Genomic DNA, 16,780 nt, shown 5'->3' on the forward strand with positions numbered 1-16,780 from the left:
GACCTATTCAGAAAAAAAAAGTGTTCTCAAAAGGCAAGTGTGTCAGGAGCTAACAGAGCAGTATACCCACCCGGACTTACCATTACACAGACTGCAGATCCTTACTTTTGTGGATGGGCTGATCTAGTTTCCTCTTCTAATGCAAAAGCTCATACAGCCAACAGTTGAAACTGAAAAGAGAGATCAATGGAGCAAGAGCTGGTACTAAGTGGAGGGTATTGCCCACTTAATGGCACTTACATGGGTCTGAAGGTGCCAGGAGGAGTAATTACCGTTCTGTGCAATAGTGTCTGATTTGTATGGGCCTGTCTGTAGCATGTACATTCCTCCTTTATGGCAGGAGAGCAATGATCAAAGTTCTGACCACTTCAATTTTCATTCATTCTAAGTTCTGCAAGAAGAGAATAAGTTACTATGTAGTTAAAGGAAATTTAAAATGTACATGCAATAAATTCTAGCTTCAGGATAGACCATCTAGACCAGTGTTTCTCAACCTTGGCAACTTTTTGATGGGTGGACTTCAGCTCCCAGAATTCCCCAGCCAGTATGCTGGCTGGGGAATTCTGGGAGCTGAAGTCCACCTATCTTCAAGCTGCCAAGGTTGAGAAACACTGCTCTGGAGGGTCAGCAAACATTTAGTTTTCTGCAAAAGAGCCCTTCTGATAACCAAGGGTGAGGTCTTGTAAGTCTGGTTGGGAAATCTGGGTTTTTGCACATACAGTGCATTAGTGTATTTTTACAAGTGAATCCACAGCTGTACATGTTTATGCAAACTCCTACTGAAACTACACATTGCATTAAGTCTGCAGCTGCGGCTACTAAAAGATGCATTTCCTTGGATATAGAGTCTAGGAGATGAAATTAATTATATAGCTTGCTTGGAATGACTGGATTTTTCTTTCCCAAAGTCCTCAGGGAGCGGACAATCGAGATTGAGACCAAAGATAGGTGTAGAAGTCTACAAAGGTAATGTGATTCTTGTATTCAGTTGGCCCCTAAAAATAACACATCTGTGTCCTAACATGGAGCCCGGTAAGCAAATAGTCATAATCAGGTTCAATTGTTCAGTGTGTAACTTGGCTAATGACATAGTAAATCCACTTCTTCCCTGTAATGTGATATAAACCATGCAATGATCTTTCTCACCCCTGCAAGCAGTTATCATGAGCTTGGACGCTGTGGGGAGAAATCTGATCTTTTGCATTCCACAGGAGATTTCTCCCATGCTAAACATTGGGAAATTTACCTGCAGGACTGAGATGTGGAATCATTTATTTTTTCTCCAGGAAGGTGCAAGATAAACAGAAAGGTTGATAATCTGAATGGGAAAGTGCTGAGCAGAGGAATTCTAACTGCAGTTGCAGCAAATGGGATCAATTTTACAGGAATGGACCAATTTGCTCTACGGGGATCTGGCCCCACTAAGCTGTTGGTTTAAAGTAGCCCATTTCTGTTATCCAGTGCTTTTCAGTTGCTTGTAAATAAAGTAGAGTACAGAGTTCCAGGGTCTGATCACATTCCAAAAGAAATTGATCTCCAGAGAGTTTCCTTCCTCAGAAGTCGAATGCACACAACATTTTGGCCCATCTTTATAGACATGCCAGCCAGAATATGATTGAAATGACTGTGGTAGTTTTGGGGAAGCTGCTATGGTTCAGATTTTGAGGAATGGGAATTCCAAGAGTATCAGTTCTTGTAGCTATACCTCTTGGCCTGAGACTTCTGCAAAGAGTCACCTTGTGCCCAAAATGTATATGCTGAAATGCTGAATGCACTATGACTTCTGTGGATTGGCACCATTGCTGCCGAAAATTTAATTTTCCTAAGTCCTAGAAAATATACATCTCTTAAACGACTGAGTTACCACTTTTGCTGATATTGTTTCAAATAAAGCCAGTTAATGCTGCTGAGACAGGGGATCTTAATATTACAATGACCAGGCTTGTATTATAGCATCCAGGATACTGGAATAATTACCAAAGGAATGATCCATAATCCAAAACCAGAGAAAGGATAAGAATTTCCAAACTCTATTCAGATCGCCAGTACTCCTAGAAAGAAGTTGAGGTGCAGATGTATCCGTTAATTCCTGGCTGGAATGCTGGTGTGTGTACAATGCAAAGAGATGTGCTTATGTTGCGAACCTGCTCAAGACCATTTAGCTTGTAGAAAAATCCCTGGGATGGTTTTATAGGTGAATTAGAGAATATTACTAGTACAGGTGGAAAGAGGGTGATCTGAACACAGGGATGTGTGTGTGTACATGCATGTGCACAGGTGAACAGTGCACGCTTTGGAGACCTGAAAACAGTAAATTCTAGAGCTCAACTTTTAACTCATTATGGTAATCATTTACATTAAGAAAACAATATGCAACTTTAATAAAGGACATACAGTTGAAATCATGGAAAGTTGTATTGCTTGAAAGCGAAAAGCCCGTTTATATTTGGAACAGTCCCCCTGCAAGTAGCCTCAGCTGGTTCTTGGCCTCCTTCTAAATTGCTTCACCTCTGCTGGTCCTAGACAGTGGTAAATGGCCAGAAGATAGAACGTAAGACATTGGGAAGCAGAGTCACTAACCAAGTTGAGGATGAAAGAGATGCTGTGTTGGGGAGGCCAACGTTGTAGTAACAAAAATACACCAAAAGTGATGGCAGGAGAAACCAAAACTACCTGTAGGACATAATGAAGCCCACTTTAGAGAGTAAGTATTCTGTAGATTCTTACATTCTTCAAAGGATTGGACCTTTCAAATGAAAGGTCTGGCATCTGTAAGTCTAGAAAGCAAATTAAAGGAAAAAGTTGTGCTGTGGCTATAAAATAAGCTAAAAGAATCTGGGATCTACATTTGTCGGAGACCAGATGGGAAAGGGGAGGTATCCCTAACTATGACGAGTCTGTGATAGCAAACAGTTTCCAGGGTTAGTTATGTTCTACGGCCAAGTTACTGAACAGCTCTACTTATAGGCGTGTGGTGACCTGTTCCTCCTGCCCATCGTTCCATTGGTTCCTAAACATGTCACAAGCATCTCCCCATGAGTCAAAAACATCCTCCGAGGAGTCTATGAGTTTGGAATTTGAGGAACAGATGCTGGAAGCACAGTGAAGGGAGCTGGCGCAAACCACAGGGCATTGGCTCTGTCCTGTATGCCTGATATTTCTACTGTAGTCTACCTCATTGAGGCTAATTTCACTTTTGGAGCAGTTATCTCGTTCTTTTGTCATCTGAGAATATTTAATGTCTTGCCACATGTAATGCGGCTGGATGACCCCATCCGAAATGGTGTACATGGGCTCTTGACTGGGTTCTGCAAGATGACCGTTCATCCTGGAGAAGAGGAGACCCAGCCTCTTGAAGGACTCCTTTTTGGAGCTAGACAGCCTTTGGACTCTGTTCCCATTGCGAACAAAGGAGCGCTTGTTTATCCCGTTGCTTTTCGGTTTTTCATTCACTGTTTCAACGCCAGACATGGTCTTAATGAGCGCGGACACATTGAAGTCTTTCTTTTTGTTGGCAACACCAAAGGAGACACTCTTTGCTTTGGATGTTTCTCCAGTGCACTCCTCAGGGGCATCCTCCTTTTGGGAGACCTCCGTGCTGCTGGTGGAGTAACTTCTTCTCTGAGGTTTCCGGTTACCCAGGAGGTCAAGAACTTCATAGCGGAAACTGGAAATATCTTGTTTTAACTCCTAAGGTGAGAGAAGTGGCAGGAGATGATTGAGACCTTAAGGTAGGGTTCTTCAACCTCAGCAACTTTAAGATGGGTGGACTTCAACTCCCAGAATTCCCCAGCCAGCATGGGGAATTCTGGGAATTGAAGTCCACACCTCTTAAGGTTGCCAAGTTTGAGAGATGCTGCAAGAGATGGAGAGTGGCAGCTGGGTGCTAATTCCACCCCACACTCATGCTTCTAGTGTGACACACCTGTCTTTTAAGGACACTCGGGTGATCTGGGCAAGTGTAACGATTTACCGGGCAACCAAATCTTTCTGCATACATGTGCTTAGCTAAGACTGTATTTTGCTACTACCACCCCACTATAAAGAAATTGTTAAAAAATTAAACACTTAAAGTTCTGCCCACTTTGGCCATTCTGGGAGTTGAAGTCCACCCCTCTTAAAGTTGCTGAGGTTGAGGAACCCTGCTTTAAGGCACTCAGGGTGCGTTGCTTTGAACACGTTTCACAGAAGAGGACCAACGCATTGCAAGAATTGCAAATTATTTAGCACCAGAAAAAGGTTACTAATTCTAGTTCTTTTTTTATATATATAAAGTGGCAGAAAACACTGCTGGGCGGGATAGTTCTACTGAACAGACCCCCGGGAAGCAGCACACAATGGTCCTCAGCTAAACCTTTCCACAAGAAGAACTTTACACTCAAAATGTGCAGACTGGGACATGGGAAGTGCCTTAAACTTCCCCTCTCCCACAAATCAGGTACATAATGGTAATTAAATGTTTGCCCAGAAGCATAAGGAAAGAAATATCCCCAACTTTTTCCCCACCTCATTACATTGCCTATGTTTTTAGAAGAGCAGAATGGGAACTGGTATAATTTTGCACTAATCTTGATAAATAAAAAATATTTAATAGAAGTGAGATTATTCTTGGATATAGAATGGGTTCACCCGACCCACCAGCCCACCCACCCCAGCCAAAGTCATGCACATTATAATTTAGCGTGTTGTATGAAGCCAGCTAATGGTGATTTATTTAGCAAAAATATAATTAAACAATGGCTTAGCACAATGTGTGAACTATATCAATGTAATGGATAAACCATGACTTAGCTGAGTTCAACTAATTGTGGTTATCAATAAGCATGGTTAAACCCAATTATAAATAATTGGTAAGTGAACCCACTTATAAAATAATATTTTTAGTATTGGCTCAATTGGATAGAGCCCAAGATATTTTATCCAGGAGAAAACATTTGCAGGATAAGGTTTTTTTAAGTGACAGTGTTTCTCATTGGGCCCCCTTATTATAGTCAACTGCTTAATAACAAGAAAAGTGTTCTAGCTGCTAAATTCATGTAAGACAGATGCACAAATGGAGCAGGAACTGACTGTGTTTTTCATTAAGGGTCACAATCTTTTGGAGCTTATCTATTGCAGATGGTGTGAGTGGGGAGAATGAAGGAAGACATTGAAATCAGAGCTGAAAATTTGTAGGGACAACCTGCTCCCTAATACAGCATGCTTAATCTTTGATAGCCTCTTTTCTTTCTTTTTTTCTGACACCCTTGACTCTTATCTCAGCTGCAGGGAAGGGAGCGGAAGTATTTATCCCTGGAATTAGATCAAAGGATGCAAAGAACAATAACATGGAAAGTCGCCCACCCTGGGTCTAAAGTGAGGTGCAGAAATCAATGACATCCCCTTTAGGCTGAAGTACCTCAGCAGCTGCATCAGAACATGGGAGCCTCTAACTCAGTGTTACCTTTAATGATACCACCTATTTTTCCAAGGTGTTTGACAGGATTTTTACTCAACCCCAACCAAAAGACGCCAAACAACTCTCAAGAGTGGGCTTGTCCCCTTTCTCCTAGAACTATAACAACACTTCCCAAATGGAGCTATCCACCTTAAAATTTTGGTCCAAGGACAAAGAATTGCTTAATATGCTAATAAAATATATACGTATATGAAGCTCAGATGTGTGGAAGCTCTTGCTGTTTGCTGTGTTTCTCTGTCTGTCTGTCTGTCTGTCTGTCTGTCTGTCCTATCTATCTATCTATCTATCTATCTATCTATCTATCTATCTATCTATCTATCTATCTATCAAATTTGTCACCACCCATCTCGTGAAATGACTCTGGGCAGTTTACAACAAGATAAAAATCCATTAAAATAAAACAAAATTTTTAAATGACATCATTTGGACCAAATGGTGCGGATGCCATGAAGGTAAGACAGTATAAAAATCTAAGTACTAGAAAAGAGAGGAAGCCCAGATCTTCCACAAAAGCAGCATTAGTGGCAATTATAAATTAGACTTAAGGATACACTGTTTTCTACTTGATCAAAATGCTGAGGGTTATTTTGAGATGGTGAAACATCAAGGAGGTATGCAAAGGAAAAGCTCTTGTAATGATTGGGAAATTCATTTACCCTCCCATAGATGGATGCATTCGTGTTTAGGCCATGGCACATTTCTAAATACCCTTAGAACAGGAATCGGGGGGATAATCCTAATTTTAATTCTAAATAGTTACGATCTACAGCAGTGTTTCTCAACGTTGTCCATTTTAAGATGTGTGGACTTCAACTCCCAGAATTCCCCAGCCAGCATGCTGGCTGGGGAATTCTGGGAGTTCAAGTCCACACATCTTAAAATGGACAACATTGAGAAACAATGATCTAGAGCAAGATACAAGTATTGTGGAAACTAAAGGAAATAGCATTAACAGTACTATTGCATTTAGCATACATTGAAGTGGAAAACTGCCAGTTGGCTCCAACTAAGTCACTTTTAAATCAGAAGAGAAGCTTCTCAAGAATGGGAGGTGGGTGAAAAAGACATTGAAAGGAAAATTCAAAAGGGCCACATTTCTTCATAATCTCAGAAGGCTATGAAGAAAGGATTCACCAAGTCAAGAAAAAAAAAAAAACAGGGCTACTAAGTGGTGTCCAGGGAATTGTAAAAGTTAAGAAAGAACTTTTTCCTTCATTTCATTTCCTTCCAATGGAAAATTTGCCCTAATGAGAAGAAAAGAAGTAAAGAAGTAACTCCAGAAAAGATTTAAAGTGTTGATATTGTGGGAAATTTTAGGCTGATTGGCTTCAGGCTGGATCGAGTTGGGTCACAGCCTATGCAAAAGGGCAATTCTTACATTTCTAGTGAGCAGGACATAGAAGCATCAACCCCCCCGCCCCATTCAGACATTACCTTAAAGTTTTCTTCAGTTAAACCTTCATTGGTTTTTGAATTCCTTATCATTGCAGCAACATATCTCTTCACCAGATTTCTGATCACTTCCTGAAATGATAGGCAGAAGAAAGTTAACATTCTTCCAAGTCACCACAATATTCAGTCAAGGCAAGAACTACAGACCATACATGAATATTTGCTTTTCCTCTGAAATTATTTGAAAGCAAATTCTGTTATGTTAAACTGAATGAGAAAGATGGAGATATTTACCAATAAAAGAAAGAAAATGCAAGAGGCTTTTTGAGAATAGCACAACAGTGATGCCTTCTCTCTCTTTTTTTTAACGTAAAATACTACTCTATTGTAATTTGTTGTTGTTTAAAAAAGCATACTTCTTGCCACCTGACTCTTTTTGTAAGATGTACAGCTGAATCCTTAAAGGATTGTAGGCACCTCTCTAGAAACGCTTCAGGGAATGAGAGAATGCCTGGGCTGCAACATACTGAAATTATACAAATTCAGAGGGTCTAAAATAGAATTTAAAAATTGATGCATTTTACACATCTCCAGAGAGGCCATTGATTATCCTGTTAACTCGAGATATTACCAATAAATTAACTGAAAAGTTATTCAGAAGCAAAGAGTAAATTATATCTACAGAATTAATAGAATGGCTGTGAGTCAGAAACCCTGACTGATCTGGGAGCGTGCTAAGAATGCACTGAATGCAGTGGGGAAAATTAATTCCATAAGCAGAAAACAATTCTGATATTAGAGTGAATTAAGTGATTAGCTAATTAGGCATAAATGACAAATGAAACTACTCCAGTTGTATATAAAATGGATTCCTTCCTTGAAACAGGTTTACTTCATCAAATGACTCTACAACCTGAACTAAATTGTGTAATTTCCCTGATAACATTATTTACGGTGTATTAAAGCAAAGGGTTATTAAGCAAATTAAGAATGAAGCCCTCACAAAGTAGGCTTCAGGAAATCAGTGGGAATGCATGCAACAGAAAGTAAATACAGAACATAAGAATGGTGTTCCATGATTAAACTAATAGGCAGATAATCCAGCAGCAGCTGAATTGATACAAAACTCTGCATTGGTTGATATACTATGTTTGTTCATTTATACCTGTGGCTGTATAGATGTTTTTGGATTCCAGTTGGGATCCTTAACAACCTGGGATAATGGCGGTCATTCCAACAACATGTAGAAGGTTGCATGCCTCTTAAGCCTGAAATAGTGTCTAAAATGTCATCCTATGAGAGTCAATTTCATACATAAATCACTGCATGAAATTGTTCTTTCTGTTTTTGGACATAAGGACAAATTTAGTCCTAGTCTTCTTCATTGAGGAGCTGGGACATAGGGTTGAAAGTGAGGACGTTGGTTTTTCTCAAAATATTTGGAGGAACAAAATAAACCTTGGGAAGATTCCACACTTCCATTTCAGGATTCAGGGTCTGCTAGATAAACATTGCATTCCATTATCAGAATTCAGACTCCAGCATAAAAAATCAAGCTAAACTACAGAGGCCTATGCAGGCCACAGAGACTTCCCTTCCCTTCTGAACATCAATTCACCCAACTCACATCTCAGGGCTTCCAGATTGGGGCTGCAAAAATCCAGAGGCCCACTAGAAGGCAGCAGAAACGCAGAGAACCATAGTTGTCCAGTGTAATTTTTTTTTTTAATTACTTACTTTCAAAGAAAATAATCCTTTTTTTTTTTATTCTTCTTTCTGCAGATTTTAATCCAGGGAAAGTTGCTATTTGAGATTGAAATGTGATGGGAATAGAACTCCTGGTTTTGCTTCTACGGAAATTAATGCTTCATTTCTACCTCTCTGTCTCTCTCTCCCTATTCTTCACAGTTTGCTATCTGGCAAACAGATGGAGGTGTTTCCTCACAAATTATTCCTGTTTTGCTGTTTGATCAATGAACCTTTGAAATAGCATCAAACACAAGAACAGATCAAGCAAGATAATTACTCTTCTACTTTGTCCTGCTGTAAAAATCCCCGCTAGAAATGGTATTGGAGCATCTTGTATTTTGCCTTGCGGTTTTAAAGGCATTAAGATAATGCAGTGGAATTATTGGCACAGTAAATTCTTTAATCTTGGTCAATCTCTTAATTGGAAGTTAAACAGGTTGGGAATAGGACTCATGAGTTGCATGAAAATACAACAGGAGTTGTTCATCTGGTCTGAATTTTCTTACATGGGCTGGGGCTAGATGAATTCTCCTTTAGAAAAAGCACTTATAAAGTGTTGTAGGACTTGAAATGTCATTTCTGTAAACCATTGTTTCCCAGTTTCAACCACTTCAAGACGTGTTGAAGTCAACACACGAACTTGGGAAACACTGTTATAAGTTGTCTCTTAAGAGCCGTATTTCAACCCAACCCAACCAGATGTGTGTCGATGATGCTCAATAATTTAGGAATAATATGAAAACAAAAACCAGAAGTCAGAGTTTCACTTTTTTGGGCACTAGGACAATGGGTGGAATCCTCTTTCTCTGCCAAGCAAATAAGGGGTTAATGAGGCTTCCTGTGAATCACTATTTGTGAGATTTTGGCCACTCCCAAATCAGACAGCTAAAACAAGAATCAAACCACTTTATGAATAGTCCCCCCTCTTTTTTTTTTTTTTTAATGAAGCTCTGACATCAGCCTAATGGTTTAAGTGGTTAGATTGTTCTGAAGGAGAGTTTGCATTTTAATTAAAATTTGGAATATTGCATTTGATCTCGTGAGATTCAAGGGTCAGCTGCTATCATTGGGCCCTGAATAAAAACCTGTGATGGAATGGAATTATGAAGGCCAGGCTCAGGGAGATAAGCGTGTTCTTAGTTCACCGGAGGAGCGTGGGAAGTTCAAGAGGATGAGGCTGGCACCTCCTTGAGGAATTCACGGTGTTGTGGCTGGCTGGCTTGGGAACTAGGGTTCAGTCTGGGGAGATTTTCTGTCTAGAGGTTGTAGCTAATAAACACAGTAGAACTGAATTTGCATTGTCTCTTGGAGTTCTTTGGGCTAAACCTGACATAACCAGTGTGTATATTCATAATTCTTAATCCCTGTTGCACGCAACATGCTGTGTGCTAAAGCGTCAAATCCAGTTCAAGGTATAACGTGGAGGCAGCGGCATCTGCAGCAGGGACCTACGTAAAAAGGGCACAAGGCTTTGACATAAGGTTGCAGCTGCCATCTTGACTTTTTTGACAACCTCTTGTGGACACCCCTGTTTGGTATGGAGTCAAGTCATGCAGAAGTCCTTTTTTAAAATGAAGTAAGTGAGCTGAAACTAGGATGGGAAACCAGATTCACCAGAAAGGCAGATTACAAGTATATCATATAAATAGTTAATGGATCGCTTTCAAATTCAGCCCATAGCAGAGCCTTCCCCACCCAGGCGCCTTCAATGTGAAGGACTACAACTCCCATCACTCTCCAAAGCCAGTGGGGATGATGAGGATTGTAGCTTCACCTTATCAAGGGCACCAGATTAGAGAAGATTCCCACAGAAGATCCAAGGACATTTGACAAAGCTGTTTAAAGAATGAAATTGTTTACCTGGTAATGTTGATTCTGAATCAAGTTGTCCGCATGACGTTCCTGAAATGAAAAATGGAATCCATATATAGAGATGAAACACGCAGCCATTAGATTTTCAGTTCTCTCACTATAAAAAGCTGCTTATGAATAATAATTAAAAAAAAACTGTACTGCTGTCTTAGAACGGGTCATCTTGTGGAGATAAACTGCTTTTGAACCCGTCTGTGTGCACTCTCTCTTCTTCCCAAGTCACCAGATGCATCTTGTGGTGATGAATTCCATAGCCAGATAATCTGTACATTACTAGCACTTACAATCTATTAGCAAAGAGCTACAATCTAATAGATAAATAAGATTCATATTGATAATGCTCTTAACCCTTGCACTTCCCCTCACACTGGTCCAATGAACTCATAACCATAGATTCCTCCCCATCATCCTGGGATTCTGTATTGGGAATGGGTGTTCCTCTTCCATAACTTCACCCATCTTGGCTATCCATTTCCCACTTCCGTTCCCTGCCTTCAGCACACATGATGTACTTCCACATGACATCAGTTCTGATTGCCGTCAACATTCGTGAGATTTATGTCTGAACCACTTTTAACTTGTAATTCCCCTTTTGGCTCAAATGGGAAACCTGGTTAGCCTTCATGCTAGTTAGTACAGGTGGAAGTATAACTTTAAACCTCTTTCAACAGAGAAGGGAGCTTTTGTACAAGTGAAAAGAAGATGATGATGAAAGAAGGAAACATTCCTAATTGGCCAACCAAGGTTTTTAGAGAACCATTGTGATCTCTGCTTTGGGTCATGAATGCCATTCTGAAATCTGCTTTGCAAGCTTTATTCTCAGGATGGTGTGACAATTTCTGTTAAATATTTCTTGTCTGGAATTTCTGAGCTGACTTTCAGGTTAGAACTGGTGGATAAGGCTACTATTGCTGTTGTATCCTGCACCATGTGATCCTTGCTGTTCACACTTCTTAATCTCTCTCTCACACACACACACACACACCAGGAGAAGTTCCCTTGGTTTGAATGGACTCATCAGGAAAATGTCTGGAGAGGGAACCATTGAAAGAAAGACAGGATGTGACTCACACCCTTGACCACCATGCATTAAATAAGTGCAGGAGTATCACACCCACCCAGCAACATTCTTTTCTCCTTGGAAAGACATTTCAAAAGCAAATTCACTGTCATCAAATTGAATGAAGTTGGTTGGAAGAAAATGCAGAATTTTCCAGGATGGCACTAGTTAAAGTCAGATCTCCTGACTCTGCATTTCATGTGATGAGGCAGAGGAAAGGAGTCAAGCTGCTGAGCTGGCAGGACCAAAGTAGTTATGCATGATCGTTCAGTGGCTTTGCAAGCTTATGGAAATAAGCTATCAATTACAGATCTGAGTTCTTGTAAATTAGACCCTGAGATCATCTGGCAGGAGGTAGTAAGGGAGCAAAGTAATGAATTAAATGAACTGCTTAGGCGTAGTACACTCCAAATGCTTTTGATTTCCTCTGTATGATATGTACTTTGATAATGAAAAGCAACCCATTTATGCTCACCTCAGCATCACTTCGTTGTCCCCTAAGATTAGGGTACTGGACTTCTTTGATGGCATTGCTGCAATCACTGCCAGTTGATTAAGCTTCTCTGATGCTCTGTTGGACTAAGAAGCCTAGTGCCAAGCATCAGAACGCCAAGTGGGAACTGAAGATATTAGAATACCAAGTCCTACAGGCCCTGAACTTCACAACCGTGCCCACGTTTTGTCATGGAGAATTTCAAATAGTTTGAGAGTGGCTTTTTATGATGAAAACAGGCAGATGTTTATGTCAACCTATCTAGCCTATTTGGGTTTCCATATGTGGCAAGGAGAAGGAGAAGATGGAGACCTAGGATCAAGAAGGATCCTAATGCCTTCCATTCTCCTTTGATTACTGGCCATCTGATCTTGGACTGATGGGAACTGGGTCCAACGAAGATGGCAGGCCAGAGATTCACCCTGCCTTCCAAAAGCAAGAATGGGAGAGCAATCCCTGGAGTTAGTGAAAGCCACCCTGCTCCTCACCGTGAAAGTCTTCAGGTTCTCATGCTTTTGTTCATTCTCTGGGTCCCGGGATGGGCACAGACGCTTGTGGACCCACTTGCAAAGGTACCAGAATGACTTAGGGCTAGGGATAATGTTAAAAGGAGGTGGTAGTGTACCCCCTTCATCAAAGTAACTCATCCAGAGCTTTGTGCGTGCAAACTTCCATTCTATGTCAGCATGGTCCTGGAGGGGAGAGAGGGGAAAGAAAAGAACAAAAGATAAGTAATCTTTTGGCCACAGCAAACTGCCATGAAGAACATCTGTGTCTTAAAAATACTTTTGGATCATAGGGGCCATATTAAGGCAAAGGTAGGCATAATGGTTGGATAGAGTAAAACTGTTTACTGTGTCTGGAACAGAGATAAAGATACAAATCCCTAATATCCAGATTTCTGCATCTTGAGTACCCTTCAGGTGGACTACAGTTCCAGTGCTCCCCATTAGTATGACCATTGTTCATGCCCTGAGATGTTCCTGTGCTGAAGGTGGACTTGAACCCATGCTCCCCAGTTCTAATCCAGCACCTTAATTGCTACATCGCTCTGACATTTTAATTTCTAATAGGAGTGAATATGTGTAGCTCAGAGTTTTGTGGCTGCAAAACAATACCCTAATCAAGGAACTACCAGAGGAAAAAAACAAAACAAAACCCCCACCCCCATCCCCACCAACACTGGCAGGGCGTGCCCCTGTATATAAACAGAGAGCAAACCCCATTCCACTCTAGCACTGAAGATGTGACCTAGCCGGGTAATGAAACGTTTGCAAGAAAACAGCCAAACTCAGAGAACCCCAAGGACTCCACACTTTAATTTCTCCTTGTTTCTCAGAGCCTGTTTCAGCCCCCCGCCCTCTTAGCATCCCACCACCCTGAACAGTATATGAAGAACTCCCAAAGTTTGTTGAAGCCATTTATTCTCCCCACCTAGCAGCTGCAGCCTAACTCAGTTCACAGCTATCCTTTCTCTGATAGAAGAGTATTTCTTCCATTCCTTTATCCAGCCAAGCGTAAAGAAAATGAACCCAAGGATTTTTCATTTTCACTGTTTTCCGATTGTCTGGCAGATACTGCAACTATTCTAAGAATTCTGTGGAATCTACACTAGTACAGACCCTGATTAGAATTATTTAATTAATTACATTTGCATTTCTTGGCAACAAGACAAAAATGGTTCACAATTGCCTTCTTCTTGGGTTGTTTTTCAACTTCTCCATCTAGCCTACTGCCTTGGAATATCTTAGTGGTCACCTATCCAAGGTCCACTTAGATATTCAAGATTAGCCTAGATCAGCCAGGGGCTGCAAAACGTACTCTTAATCCATCACTAAGCTCCCTATGCAGTTGGCCTGACTCAAAAGAGTTGTCACAAACTGTTTCATTCATTCAATACATCAGTGTCATATGCATCAAGGACAATGCTGTGGCTGGGTTCACATGTACACCCTCCACCCCCAATGTTTACTCCAGCCAGATAAAAATGCAGCACACTATTTAGGGATCTTATGAATGAATGAAATTAAAATGGTGTGATCAATAGATAAAATCTATCAACGGTTAACGATAACAATGGTGGTGGTAACAAGAAGAATATTGTCCAGCAAGAACTTCGTCAAGTAAATATTCATCTCTCCTTTTGCAGCTGTATTCTTAAAGGAAGAAGAACGTTGGAGATACTTGGAATATTTTTTAAAAATCTGCTGAGGGCTTTGCTATGTTGACAGTCTGGATAATATGCATTGGCTAATTAAAGCCTATATTCCTTTGTGCTCAGCAGATTCTGAGTTATTTGGGTTATGCATGAAATAGCTTTCATCTCTTAAAGCCCATGAAAGAATGTCAAGGAAAATGTGGGGCCTTTCAACATTTTCTGAAGTGGAGAAAGCACAATTTCTGTTTGGTTTTAATCTTTTTTTAAAAAAAACGCCTATTTATGCAAAGACACAAATACTCAGCTCTTTACTTTGGTTTGTGCAAATCCAGTTCAGATGTGTCCTGTTTATTTAGATTTTAATACCCAGGTAAGTCAGAACATCCTGCTGGGGAGTTGAAGAAGAGTGGGAACTCCAAGGAAAAAAAATGGCGATCCATACTTTGTGTGTGGGGGGTGTCATTTTACAGAAATAATTGCTGATGTTCTAAAAGCAGGAGGAGGAAAGAGATAGGTGTAAATGGCACATTTTTAATGGCAAATTTTTGTTCCTTCTTTTGCTGCTTAACAATTCCTTATGGCAAGATGGCAGCCAATTTGTACCCTTGAACATTCTTGTCTTCAGAAATGAAGTTACTGGCCAAATTTTGCAAGCTCCGTTGATTCTTCAGGCCCGACATCATTACATTCCTGATAAGCATCATCAGTAATAGCTGATGTAGATTATGTCGCATATAAATTATTTTTAGCTTTTCTTTTAGAAGTTGGCTACCTTCCCAGGCAAGTCTTTTTAATGATGTGTGTCCAATTTGGTGGAGAGGGGGGTCAAAAGAGAAAGGGGTGACCGAAAATGGAAGAGGGATGTGTATCTTATTCTGGGTAATTAATTCAGCAGCCAGGGCTAACATAAATTGTGCTTGTTGGGTCTGAATTAAGGATGAAGGCCAGCCCAGAGCTGGCAACACCATTGCCTCTTTCAAATGATTTTGTTTCCTTTGCAAGCTACGTGCACACACACATGCGCGCACATGCAAGACTCTTGATGGTTGCAGCTGGAAAAGGAAAAAATTTCTGTCCTGTCCTTGGTTGCTGAGGAACATCTCCTGGATCCCACAGCTTCATTCCATTTTAACCTGAAGAATGTCTAGACGTAATTCTCATTCAAGTTTTGCATGCTCCACAATTTCCCCCCGCTTAACCCATAAATGCCAAATAACACTGGTCTACTCCCCCCCCCAAAAAAATAGCTTCAGCAATGCGGGTTCCATTAAGTTACCGCTTCCTGACTGGTTTTGATATATTGTTGTAGTAATTCCCCTACACCCTTCTAATGCTTCCATCCCTCCTTTGAGATTCTCATTTTTAAAATATCTTTTATACCTTCCATATTTCACACAACACACACAATGTATAAGGCTGTTATATAGCTATGATATTTTTAGGTTTCTTCTTAATGACCGTGCCCCATCCTCTTTTGCTGGTCTCTGACCTTAATAGATTGATTTGACTTGATCTGTTATACTAATATGTAGAAGTTCATGAGCACATCCCTAAAAATGCCACACACTTTTTTTTAGCAGTGTTTTATCAAAACGAATGGGAGCAACATCAAAGCAATATGAGAGCTGAGGGTCCCAGATCAGTTGAGCACATCTGGAGAGCTGCTATGAGTTTCACTAGCCTGGTGGTGCACAAAGTCTAGATGTTTAAGAAAAGGATAAGTCCCCATCACTGCTATCCCTATTGTCAGCCCCACTGAGTAAACCAGACCAGAAAATCAATGCCACAGGAAGGCTAAAATAACGTCTATTGAAAGTAGCTTTAATAACAGAATCTTGCAAGTCTGATTGTGCTGGACCTACTCCAGTGAATCAGGGCAGTGTCTGACTGAGTTTCTTCTGAATATGATCTTGTTTCTCAGAGCTTAAGAAATGTTTCAGCCCCTTTTGCAGAAGCAACAGTTCTTGCATATTTCCAGCAAGATCATCGTCCCTACTTTCTATACTACTTATTTGCTGGCTTTCTAGACACAATTGACGCCTACATCTCAGTAGAGGAAAACGAGATGTGTGGAGTGGTGCAACGTCTCTTCTCTCTCAAGGAACAAATGGGACAAGTCCAGCAACTGTTCAGCAGCCCTTTGCAAGAAAGTGGCATTTGGTCCTTCCTTGTAGCATCACTTGCTGTCATTCTCCAGCCTTCTGGTGAATGAGCAGACAGCAGCAGAGGGTTCAAGGAGGAGAAATAGGAAAGGAAGCTGGGCGAAGAGGACCATTGGAAGCAGAACAGCTTATTCTGTTACATTCACATTTTCATGGGTATTACTTGATTCATACTTTCTGAGGATATATATGAACTGAACTGCATCTGCCCTTTTCTGATGCTTGCTATGCTATTTTCTGGATCAAAATTTGCCTAGGAAAAAAACATCTGCTGGTAGAATTCCAAAAAGGACAAACTCAATTATGCAAAGGAAAACAGCACTCCAAAAGAGTGTCTGAGAAACAGAGCTGAGGACATTAAGGGAAATGTACCCAGAAATGCAAATCAATTTTCACAGCACTTGTTTTTATCATTGTAAGCTAATGAGAGACTGTT

At 40.6% G+C, this 16,780-nt stretch overlaps 1 protein-coding gene across 1 annotated transcript in view; it reads right to left on the minus strand.

Moving 5' to 3' along the window:
• Positions 1-2,446: 2,446 nt before the first annotated feature.
• Positions 2,447-16,780, minus strand: part of TRPC5 (transient receptor potential cation channel subfamily C member 5) — a 112,250-nt gene continuing 97,916 nt past the window's right edge. The window contains exons 7-10 of the mRNA XM_088129173.1: positions 12,513-12,716; positions 10,460-10,501; positions 6,893-6,982; positions 2,447-3,690 (exon numbers count right to left, since the gene is read on the minus strand). Coding sequence (XP_087985299.1) covers positions 2,962-3,690; positions 6,893-6,982; positions 10,460-10,501; positions 12,513-12,716 — 1,065 coding nt within the window. The 3' untranslated portion in view covers positions 2,447-2,961. The remainder of the gene's footprint in view (positions 3,691-6,892; positions 6,983-10,459; positions 10,502-12,512; positions 12,717-16,780) is intronic.

The sequence above is a fragment of the Python bivittatus genome, unplaced genomic scaffold, assembly GCF_059951505.1.
Source record: "Python bivittatus isolate LINGU-HERP-01145 unplaced genomic scaffold, Pbiv_v1 ctg000790_np1212, whole genome shotgun sequence".
Lineage (NCBI taxonomy): Eukaryota > Metazoa > Chordata > Lepidosauria > Squamata > Pythonidae > Python > Python bivittatus.